At 43.9% G+C, this 11,528-nt stretch overlaps 1 protein-coding gene across 1 annotated transcript in view; it reads left to right on the forward strand.

The window, feature by feature from the left end:
- LOC116387611 (collagen alpha-4(IV) chain-like) overlaps positions 1-9,352 on the forward strand; it is a 19,126-nt gene extending 9,774 nt beyond the window's left edge. Inside the window, exons 21-48 of the mRNA XM_031854871.1 lie at positions 97-105; positions 197-286; positions 481-632; positions 754-826; positions 1,133-1,239; positions 1,329-1,512; positions 1,592-1,663; positions 1,938-2,045; positions 2,240-2,458; positions 2,630-2,794; positions 2,914-3,081; positions 3,269-3,412; positions 3,824-3,934; positions 4,072-4,250; positions 4,577-4,640; positions 4,879-4,953; positions 5,136-5,243; positions 5,623-5,730; positions 5,880-5,951; positions 6,193-6,321; positions 6,621-6,728; positions 6,880-7,035; positions 7,119-7,226; positions 7,373-7,510; positions 7,679-7,795; positions 8,029-8,217; positions 8,325-8,608; positions 8,699-9,352. Coding sequence (XP_031710731.1) covers positions 97-105; positions 197-286; positions 481-632; positions 754-826; positions 1,133-1,239; positions 1,329-1,512; positions 1,592-1,663; positions 1,938-2,045; positions 2,240-2,458; positions 2,630-2,794; positions 2,914-3,081; positions 3,269-3,412; positions 3,824-3,934; positions 4,072-4,250; positions 4,577-4,640; positions 4,879-4,953; positions 5,136-5,243; positions 5,623-5,730; positions 5,880-5,951; positions 6,193-6,321; positions 6,621-6,728; positions 6,880-7,035; positions 7,119-7,226; positions 7,373-7,510; positions 7,679-7,795; positions 8,029-8,217; positions 8,325-8,608; positions 8,699-8,959 — 3,698 coding nt within the window. The 3' untranslated portion in view covers positions 8,960-9,352. The remainder of the gene's footprint in view (positions 1-96; positions 106-196; positions 287-480; positions 633-753; positions 827-1,132; positions 1,240-1,328; positions 1,513-1,591; positions 1,664-1,937; positions 2,046-2,239; positions 2,459-2,629; positions 2,795-2,913; positions 3,082-3,268; positions 3,413-3,823; positions 3,935-4,071; positions 4,251-4,576; positions 4,641-4,878; positions 4,954-5,135; positions 5,244-5,622; positions 5,731-5,879; positions 5,952-6,192; positions 6,322-6,620; positions 6,729-6,879; positions 7,036-7,118; positions 7,227-7,372; positions 7,511-7,678; positions 7,796-8,028; positions 8,218-8,324; positions 8,609-8,698) is intronic.
- The last annotated feature ends 2,176 nt before the right edge of the window (positions 9,353-11,528 follow it).

The raw sequence follows: 11,528 nt of genomic DNA on the forward strand, positions 1-11,528 counted from the left end.
TGTGTGTGTGTGTGTGTGTGTGTGTGTGTGTGTGTGTGTGTGTGTGTCTGTCTGTCTGTCTGTCTGTCTGTCTTTATATGTGGCATTCTTGGTCAGGATGTGGAGGTGAGTTCTCAAATACTTTTGATGAAAGGAGACCACTAATTCATGCATCAAAACTACAAGCTGAGTTTTCTTAACTTATGTTGATCCACAGATTACTACTGTGAGCCTGGTTACCCGGGAGACCCTGGTGACATGGGACCCAAAGGATATCCTGGAAACCAAGGGGTCACGGGACTTAAAGGTGATCTGTGATGGTTCATATGCATTAGTTAATCCCACGAGCAGAAATTGTGTTCTTCTCTGTAGCATCCTCTGGAAACATCCTGTAGGAATTCACTGGAACAGATTTAGTTTATATGCAGTATGTATAGTTGTACAGTATAGGAATATGCTACTTCATAGCCATACATTGTTATCATCTTGTGTGTCCTATAGGTTGTCCAGGGGAATGTGAATGTAGGTCTGCTGGGGGAACGGAAGGCCCCCCTGGTCCAGTTGGTTATCCAGGACCTCCAGGGTTACCTGGAACTCAAGGATTTAAAGGAGACCCAGGACTGATAGGATACGAGGGTCCAAGAGGACCACATGTAATGACCGCAGGACTCTAACTAACTAATAGTTAACCGCAATTTTCTTAAACATGTATTAAAATTAGCAGCAGTGACTTTTCGTCATTTCTTTTTTATCTGACTTTGTGTTTTCTTTCAGGGCTTTCTAGGAATTCTTGGTATAAAAGGACAAAAGGGTCAAAAAGGTCACTCCTTTGTGGTAGATGTTAATGGTGAGCACCTGTTAACATCAAACCTGTACCATACACAGTATTATTATACAAGCAAAGAGAATAGATGTTATAAAACTTGGATAATGTGATTGCCTTACACCACAGTAGGGCAATCACAGTGCACTGTATTCAGCACAGTCTGTTCTTCAGCACAACAGTAGCTTAAAACAAAAAGTAAAGATTTGTCTGTTTGTCTTTGTGCTTTTTGTCAAATTTGAAAACAAAGATCCGTTTTATATATGCCTATACTAAGGGTTATTAAACATTGATTACCTAATATCTTCACTTTATTTTTGTTGTTGAAAGGTGCCAAGGGTAACCAAGGAGTCCCCGGACATTCTGGTCCTCCTGGAGCAGAAGGTAGGCCAGGACTGGATGGCCCCCCTGGGCCCGCAGGGGACCATGGAACACCGGTGAGAGTTTACATTTGAAGTACTGTAATATGTAATTTATGGAACTTTTTTGGTTTTGCAGTTATTGTATCAGGTAATGTTTTTTGCAGGGTGCTGGATATGCAGGATTACCTGGTCCCAAAGGTTACCCTGGTGTTGCTGGACCAAAAGGGTTTCCAGGGCTCCTAGGCCTCCCAGGTCCTGGTGTTCCAGGCCCTAAGGGGCAATCTGGACCTAAAGGTTATCAGGGACTTCCTGGCCCCTCAGGAATTCCTGGACGACAAGGCCCTCCAGGTCAGAGACTGGCTTAAATTGAGATTCACACAACAAGCCAGTGTCATGGGCTAAAAGTATGTTGTATTTGTCTCACCAGGTGAAACAGAGGACTGCTGTCATGAAAATGAGATTGGATCACCTGGTCTGAAGGGAGAGCTAGGCTCACTGGGTAAGTTTTACAGGTGTTACACATACAGCAATATCTTTAAAAAACATCATCACTGCATCCAGGCACTGTAAAAAAGAATTGTTTATTCACCAGTCCAAGTGTCGTGTCCATTAATCCGACTTTTTAAAGTTCTGAGAAAAGTCGCTTGGAAGTTGATGACAGAATTGGCTGGACTTACCGTACTAAGCCACATGTCATGAAATAAACCTGATTCATGACCCCTGAAACAATTTCGATCCATGTTGCAAGTCAAGTTTTCTTTGGCCGCTTGTAGGGATTCCAGGTGAGACAGGAAGAGGCGGTGCTCAGGGAACTGTGGGATTCCAAGGCCCGAAAGGCATGAAAGGAGATGACAGTGCAACTGGAGGGATTGGACTGCTAGGTAACAACTCTCTAAGATGTTGTCAAATTTAAATTGTACACATATTTTTAGATATCATCTTTTTTCACTGGTGGGCCAAGATTCAAGGATCATCAAGCATCCACAACGCAAGGAATTTGTCAGTTAACTATCAATTATACAGTTAGGAGTGCTGTTTGAACACCTAAACTCTAGATCTCTCTTATTTTTAAAAGGTCCTCAAGGTTCAAATGGTGATCCAGGTGACCCTGGTCCAAGTGGAAGTAGCCTGGATGGCCCTTCAGGCCTTCCTGGGTTACCAGGACTTCCAGGCAGGAAGGGTGACCCAGGAGATGTCCTCTCTGCCAGGCCAGGTGATACTGGCCCACCCGGCCGCCCTGGGGCTCGGGGCACAAGCGGACTCCGTGGAATTCCTGGAAACCTAGGGCCTCAAGGTAAGTTTCATTAGTATTTAAGTGAACACAAATAAACTACTCAGCAACTTAGGCGTTAGCTAATGTGGCCTATATCACTGAAAAAATCCCAGCTTTACTCAAGTTGCAGTGTACCTGCCATCCCTTCCTGTACGTTGTAATTGGTTGATCATAGCTGCCTTGTAATAACAGGCGTACAAGGCCAACCTGGACGACTTGGTTGGAAAGGAGAGCCAGGAGACAATGGTGACCCTGGATTCACTGGTCCCCCAGGCCCACCCTGCACTGTGTGTGACGTGAGTGGACCTCCAGGCCATTCAGGACCTCCAGGAAACCCTGGACAGAATGGAGTACCAGGTAAGCCCACAGCAGCAGCAAGCAAAATGACGTTCCTTAAACATATCAAGATTAATCTCAGATTACATTCATGAATTTGTACCCATTAACATATATTTGAAATATATAATGTTGCATAGGCTACTCTGGTCAGAAGGGTGTTAAGGGAGATACAGGTCTACCTGGTCATGGACACAGGGGTCCAGAAGGTTTCCCCGGCCCTCCCGGTTTGCCAGGCCCAGCAGGACCAAGAGGTCCCGCTGGTCCCTCAGGAGATCTTGGGACCGATGGCTGGCCAGGACAGAAAGGTGAACCACTGGTCTGTCATGTGAAATCATGTAAAATGTTAGTTTAAAACTACACAGTAGCATCACACTCCAAGAAAAATCTTCCTAAAAAGGTCTTCACTGAAACCTGGCCTACATTTTATCAACAATATATCTGTAAAGTAGTCTGTCCTGATTGAAATGAGGCTTTTCCTTTAAATTCATGTAGGTGAACGTGGGTACCTAGGCAGTGCTGGGGCCAGAGGTTTACCAGGTCGTCTTGGACCTGCAGGACCCAGAGGTAGAGAAGGAGAGAGAGGCTTTCATGGTCGCCCAGGTGACACTGGACCCCCAGGACAGCCCGGTAATAAAGGTAAGTCTCTGTATGCATACCAAGACTACGCCAGCTATACTCAGTCTTGCCAGGCGCCATGGCATAATGTTTTTTTGATAATCGTAAATATTTACCAAGCAGGAAATTACCAAAATATAAAAAATGTGTCTGTGCCTTTGTATGTGTTGTAATACAGAGAAACATATATTTAGAATATTTGAATGCCTTAAATCATGGCGTAAGGCCACCATTCAAAATATATATCACCTAAAGATATAGCATGAATAAGATACTAGATCTTGACAAGGATGTCCACAGTAGTTGTACAACAGACGGCCTGTATACAGCTACAGCAGTGGATTTACAGCTACAGCACTAGATAAAGATGAATGAGGATGATGTTTAATTTAGGTTAATGAGCATTTCATCTCAACTCTGTGGTCCATCCAGGTGTACATGGTCCACCAGGATTAAGAGGACCATCAGGGATCGTGAATGTAACCAAAGGCACATCAGGACTTCCAGGAAGGAAGGGGCAATCAGGACAACAAGGACCTGCAGGCAATGAAGCTGTCCCTTAACTTACATATCTTATTTAAACAAGATAATATCTTTAATACCCAGGGACTTAACTACACATACTTAGTATAGATGTGATTTATAGTACAGGAATATCTTATTTGTTTTGTCACCTACAGGCTTAAAGGGCCCAAGTGGAGTGCCAGGTGATTCGGGGCCTGAGGGATGGCCTGGTACACCAGGGTTTAAAGGCAGCACTGGTGCTCCAGGCAGGGCAGGAATACCTGGACCTTCTGGGTACCCAGGGATCAAAGGTTTCCCTGGTCCAAGGGGATATCCTGGACATGATGGAGATCTGGTACACAATGAATCTAATTTATTGTCTTCATAACTTTAGAGAAAGCTTGTCTGTGTCTGTCCAGTAGACACCCAAATAGAATGGAAAATAGCTGCCACCTGTGTCACATGTTGTACCAGCAGCAAATCATTTCTGATAATCCCAGCAGTCTGTAATGCACAGCCATTATGCACCATTATTCTCATCTTCTGTGAGGACAACGGCATTAGGTTTAAGGCTCGTCCTAGACTGCTTATGTAATATATGTGAGACAAGACACATGATTAATTGTATGTAAGTCTCAAAAGTGATGTTAGATAGTTTGAATGTGTTGATGTCTGTTAAAGGGAGATCATGGAGCAAGGGGACAATCCGGTATCTCAGGGTCACCAGGATTTCCAGGAGCCAAGGGTGAGTCAAAAGAGAGAGAGATAATGATTGAATGATTGAAGACAAAGAGAAAACGTTTATACAACAGGATGTGAATCCACAGCAGATTGGATCATGTATAATTGTGTTGGGTTCATCAAACACAATATGCTATATTGTTCTAATAAATGCATATGTAACAATGAAGCCCAGTAAAATCTCTCGGGGTTTTATACCCATGTCATTCAGTTGGACTGAAAGCTGTCCAAATCTGTTCCAGGTGAGCCAGGACAGTCTTATGGAACACCTGGTCTACCTGGAGCCAAAGGACTGCCAGGGGAGGATGGACCCAGTGGTGAGTTAAGAACAGTAGACCTTAGGAGTTGGAAATGACTTCAACTGATGAGGAGGGACTCAAATTCATTTTTAGTTCAACTTGTCTTGAGGACGTCTGTCAGTTTCCAAGACTATACATACAATACTGTAAGTGGATGTCAAACTGGAAATTAATTTCCATCCACAAATATTACCCTCGAGCACCCAGAGGGAGTCCTGGAGATCCGGGGGACCCAGGACCCCAGGGAAGGTCAGGACAGCCTGGACAACGAGGGATTGTCGGTGAACCAGGAAGACAAGGAGGACCAGGTGATTTCCAGTGAAGACTTAGAAAGACAACCTATATGTACTGCAGCAATAATTTGAAAATTAAGGAATGCTGCTGTTGTTTACCTTTGAACTTAGGAATCATAGCTTTCAGTCAGAATCAGGAGAAGAAGAAGAACTTGCACCTCGTTGTGAGATGTCACACAGTTGTAAATCATCAGAGGGAAAAAAAATATATAAAAGAACATTCAATGGCAGTAAATGACAGCTCCAGTTTCCAGCAATTCTCATTTTGTCCTTCAGCCTATTAAAACAATATGAGCCAGATCTTAAATGTTACATCAATGTTGATCAAGCACTTTGCATCTTGTGCCTATATGCGCGTTGTTGGTTTGAGCTCTTTTTTTGTGCATCTCTACAGGCTTCCTTGGACCTCGTGGCCCATCGGGTCGTCCAGGTGTTCCAGGTTTTCCGGGCGATTTTGGAGGTCTGGGACCCCCGGGCCCACCGGGCCCATATGGACCTACAGGTACTAACATAATGTCAGTGTACAGGCATTGTAAGTCTCTATTAGTTTATTTGTATTGGCTTGAATTATGTGTCAAAAGGGGCCCTAAGAAGTGACTGCTCATAACCTAACAAGATTATCCTTATGTTGTACTATGGATTTCTGTGTAGGCCTCCCTGGACCACTGGGCCTGGATGGACTGGATGGGCTTAGAGGTCCAAAAGGGATAAAAGGAACAAGTGGTAAGAAGAGTGTTTTATCACAATTTTCAACTTAGTTAAGCAATCATTTCTTTGCATATCTTTTTTGGTTTGTCTGATGGTGTACATTTGTAGTTCATGTACATATATATGGTCAGCTGCACTCTAATCTAACAAAAAAGTGTAAGAATTAAAGTAAGTTAATTAGTCAGTACTCATAAAAGCACAATCTGTTATGATATTTTACCATTGACACTTAAATGTACTCATTTATTACTTCAAGGCACAGGTATACCTGGCCCTCCAGGACCAGGTGGTTTTCCTGGAGTCAAAGGTCTCAAGGGTCAGCATGGGCCTCCAGGAGCCAATTTTCCGGGGCCCAAGGGCCAGAGGGGCCCACCTGGTGCCACAGGTATCATATTCATTATCACCAATAGTGCAGTGCATCTACTGCATCTGTCTATAATGATGGGGAGAAAGGAACTGTTGAAGACAACCCTTTTAAGTAACTCCAATAGGAATAACACAGTGATGATTACTTAACATGCATTATTCTGTAACGGTCACTCAGACTGTGTTATGTTTTGTTATCTTTTTATTCAATCTATTTGTTTTTCACTCCCTTTCCTTGAATGAGGTTACAGTTTTATTCCTCTATGCAGTATATTTTCTGCCATAAGGTATATAAGTCTTGTGTATTTCTTCTCCCAGGTCTTCTAGGCTTTCCAGGTGAACCTGGTAACCCCGGCAAAGAATGCTACAAGCCTTCGCCAGGACCCAACGGAGACCAAGGATATGAAGGACCTACAGGACCCCCAGGTGCGTGTGTGTTTGTGTGTATGTGCCTATTTACGTTCATTAGTTTGTCTATGTTCGTCTCAGTATTTGTGTGGTCCCATTTAGGAATGAACATTGTGGGGATTTTTTAAATCTATTTGTCCACAACTGGAATTTTGCTTTGGGTTTTAAGGTCCTCCCGGGGAGCCAGGCCCTCCAGGCAGCAGCATTTTAAACAAAGGAGACCCAGGCCCAAATGGCCTCCCAGGGTTACCAGGTCATAAGGGAGATGGGGGCCTCCCAGGGCCTCCTGGATTTCAGAGCTACCCAGGCTTTACAGGACCAAAAGGTACAGTGCCAGACTGCTACCATCAGTATTTACAGTGTTGCCATCCACTTGCATGCACTCTAAATCTTGTTGCACTTTGACAGGTGAGAGAGGTCCTGCTGGTTCTAGAGGTTACCAGGGACCCAAAGGTCATATCGGGGTCCCTGGGCCTTGGGGCCTCAAGGGAGTAACGGGCCCAGCTGGAGACACAGGTGAATGAGATAGAAAATGTCTTAAGATTCTTTACATTTTTTCTTTCACTTTCGTTAAGAATTGATTCTCATTTACACAACACCACTGAGTGTTGTGTTATGTTATGACAGTACATCTGGTAATCAAAGCATTGTTTTTTTTCCAGGTGCAAAAGGTGCTCCTGGTGAATATTTCCATGGATGGACAGAGATGGCTCCCCCTGGACTCCCAGGACCATGTGGTCAGCCAGGATCTGTGGGATTCCCTGGTGATAGGGGTCCTCCTGGAACTCCAGGACGTAAAGGCAAGATAGTTTTATATATTCTCTGCATATGTACATGTATTCCCATGTCTGTGTCTGAATATATCTGTGTCATGTGTTTTCATCCTCAGTTGTCTGTGTGTGTATGTGTATGTGTATGTGTATGTGTGTGTGTGTTTGTCCTCGTTTGTTTGTGTCTGTGTGTTCCAGGACAGAAGGGCCCCATAGGGTTTGTGGGCCTCCCCGGCAAACCTGGTCCTGCTGGTCATAATGGTCCTGTTGGAGACCCAGGATATGCTGGTCAGCTTGGATTTGCTGGACCTCAAGGTAAACAATCAGACGCAGTCATGTAACAAGCCCAAACTTAATTTGGGATTAGGATTTTGGCAGGATGGCGAATTAAATACATCAGTTATATAAACTCACAGGACTGATAACTGTCTCCTGAAAAAAGACACCGTTTTTTTGTAGAAAGCTCTTGATAAAATGTTTGCTCTTTAAATCAAGGCAACAGATCCTAGACCCATGCCACCCACTTGTTCAACTCCTCCATCCTCCAGGTATCCCAGGTCCACCCGGGGATCCAGGTAACCCAGGCCAAAGGGAGGCGTTAAGGTCAGGCTTCCTTTTGGTAATCCACAGCCAGTCAGTTCAGGTTCCGCTCTGCCCTGAAGGCAGCAGTCGGCTCTGGGTGGGCTACAGTCTGGTCTACTTGGAGGGACAAGAGAAGGCTCACACTCAAGATCTAGGTAAGGGTTGTTGGAATTGAGTTAATACATAAGTCCATAAATTTAGTGGGTGTATAGGGTTCCTCTTTTACTCTCTCTCTCTCTTCTTTTACCTCCTCTACCTGTAGGCCAGGCTGGCTCCTGCCTCCCTGTTTTCTCCACCATGCCATTCTCCTACTGCAACAAAGGTGCCTGTCACTACTCTCGTCGCAACGACAAGTCCTATTGGCTCTCCACCACTGCTCCCATACCCATGATGCCCCTCGTTGGCCTGGAGATTAGCTCCCACATCAGCCGCTGTGCGGTGTGCGAGACGGCTTCGCCTGCAGTGGCTTTTCACAGCCAGGATCCCACAGTCCCACCATGCCCGCCTGGCTGGAGGAGTCTATGGACGGGGTACTCTTTCCTCCTGGTGGGTGTGATAGAAAGCTTTAGTGTGCGTATGAAATAAACATGATGTCTCATTAATGAATGTGTACCCTGCTGCACTTCTTCTCTTCAGCACACAGGGGCAGGCGATGAGGGTGCTGGCCAGTCTCTGGCTTCTTCTGGAAGCTGCCTTAAGGATTTCCGAACTCACCCGTTCATAGAGTGCCAGGGTGCGCGCGGCTCTTGTCACTACTTTGCCAACCTCTACAGTTTTTGGCTGACCACCATCAGTCAGACAGAGCAGTTTGTCACCCAGTGGCCCAGCACCATCAAGGCAGCCGACAAACAGCGACACAAGGCCAGTCAGTGCCATGTCTGCCTCAGAGAACAATAAAGGACCTCATGTCACTTTTAGTTCATGATTTTTTAAGTCATTCTGTTTTCAGAATCTAAGTCTGATGACCACTTTGAGTTATAGATAGATTATATTTGATATACGATGAAAAATGTCTTTGCATTTACATGTTGTTACCTTTATCTGATACGATGTCTCTTCTCTGTCATTATTTACAATGAGGTGCTATTTCTAAAGAAAATGTTTCATAGTTGATCCTCTTGCTGCTGTACCTGAAGATTTTGTAATAATCCATTTTCAGACTAGTCATTTAGGATAAATATTTTGAAGACCTTTCATTCTTTCATCTAAGTTGTACTCCTCAAAATAAAATCTTTGAAAAAGTTTCAATACTACGAGTCATTCAGAGTTCAATAGCTTCCCCAGTTTGGAAAAACAACAGCCGACATGCCAAAATCCCAAGATGGGAGTGAATGAAAAATTTCAACAGGATACAGTTTTCCATAGCGGGTTTCAAGTTCATATTTATTTATTTCTCTCAACAGAACCCAAGTGACAATCAGAATACAGTACTTTTTTCCTCAAACATTGTTTTTATCCTTTTCTTTTTTATTACGCAAAACAAGAGAACACTCAGTGCAATAAGACAGAGGACTCTGACGGTGCGGTGCTCTTTCTACCTTTTCACAGTGCACGTTTTATACACACAAGAAGATTGTACATCATCATTATTACATTTCCAACCTCCACCCACCAACATCATGGATAGGGCAAAGTGAATGTCTTAAAACAATCATTTTTAAAGATTCAACTTGCATACAGTGTATCTTGGCACACAGACACAAACACACACACACACACACACACACACACACACACAGCTCTCTCCCTCACACACACGTACAGGTACAACACAGAGGGACCTCTGTAGCACTGATTCTCACCAGTGAGGGGGTACTGCACTTGCACTCTGAGGGCTAGCTCCTTTTGTCAAACCCACACTATTTTGGCAATGTCGACATTGCATTTTAATGTGCTGAAGAGAACACATTTAGATGATGTAAGAAGGAGGTTGAGGTAGAGGGAGAGAGCGGGGGGGGGAGGGACATGTATGTAATCAGTCTGATTAAATGTGATGGAATATGATGGGTAGTGCAGATTCTTTTTTTTACAAAGCCTCAAAGATTTGCAGGCCGTTGTGCAACCCCTGTCTGCTTGACTGGGTAGAGCTGTTGCCATGTTATAGGTCCTTAAATGTTTTGATCTCGAAAATGGTTGCCAGCCAATTGAATTGGGAATATTTTCAGAGACAACGAATCGCGGATGACTGCATGTCGCACACAGCCAGCCTCCTGAGGCTTTACCTCCCCGCCAATAAATTAAAAACTTGCATGGCACAGCTATCTTTTTTTTTTTTTTTAACATTTTCAAAAATATATATATAAGCATAATCTTGAAAGTTAATTTCTTAATAAGCAAGTGCATATGGCTATTATAATCTGCGGTAAAATCAAGAAATGTTCTAAAAGCTCAGGTGCTGATTGTACAGGCCGGTCGTTGGCATCAAGTATTTACACTGTGTCGTGGTACTCGCAGTGTGCCTGGCAAAGTAAGGGCGCTAGTACTCGCCAGCTATTGCCACCAACCCTGTTTCAAATAACCAAGCGTCCAAAGTGCAACCACACCCTTATCTCGCTTTAACAGGCTTCGGCTGGTTTTAGAAATTATACTGTTAATAATGTATGATCTAATTTGCTACCTCACCCAACCCACCCTCATAGTGTATCCTAGAAAACAGCGTTTCAAACTTTCTCTGTCTGCAACATGCCGGCCAGTAGGTTTTCCTATAAAACGATTCGACCGCTTCAAAAGACTTTGACGTAGTGACTGCACCGCTTCTTACTGTAATATACAAACTGAAGCACACAAATGTTTCCTGTTTCTGTTCTAGGACCAACTGTTGTACATTCTAGAACATACTGTACTGGACCAGGCATGGAGGGCGCTGGGATCTAAAGCATGTAGACGTTAAACCCCTCAACTTACAATACAACAGTGAAAATGTAAAGTATATACTGTATAGACAGAATTGAATAGTCCGTTCAGTTTAGTGCTTTTGCGCACAAAAGAACGAAACAGTTGGGCATAAGAAAATTATGCTACTACAGTACAAGTATTGATAGATTATGCTTTCAAATGTAAAATAACAGAAACAAAGCCGAAATAAAAAAACACCATTAGATTGCATCTACATCTACTATACATAATTTAAGCTGCTTTTTAATCCCCATCTCATTTAGAAAATATCTATTCATGAAATATCTATACTACTAATTATATTACAAGAATCCAGTCACAGGAAATAGAAAAATATCAAATATCACCAGTGATGATAAGAAAACATGACAACCTGAACGAGCAGAAATATTGCTATGGTAACCGCCATTGTCCTTTGACATCAGCGAGTATCATCCCCCTGGCGCTCTTATTGGCTGTCCTGATGCCCCTGGTGTTGCTGGGAAGAATCAGCACAGCTCAGAGGAGAGAGGGAGTGGGTAACTGGGGGGGGGGGGGGGGGGGGGGGGGGGGGGGGGGGGGGGGGGGGGGG

Source organism: Anarrhichthys ocellatus, unplaced genomic scaffold (assembly GCF_004355925.1).
Source record: "Anarrhichthys ocellatus isolate YVR2014 unplaced genomic scaffold, GSC_Weel_1.0 scaffold15, whole genome shotgun sequence".
Lineage (NCBI taxonomy): Eukaryota > Metazoa > Chordata > Actinopteri > Perciformes > Anarhichadidae > Anarrhichthys > Anarrhichthys ocellatus.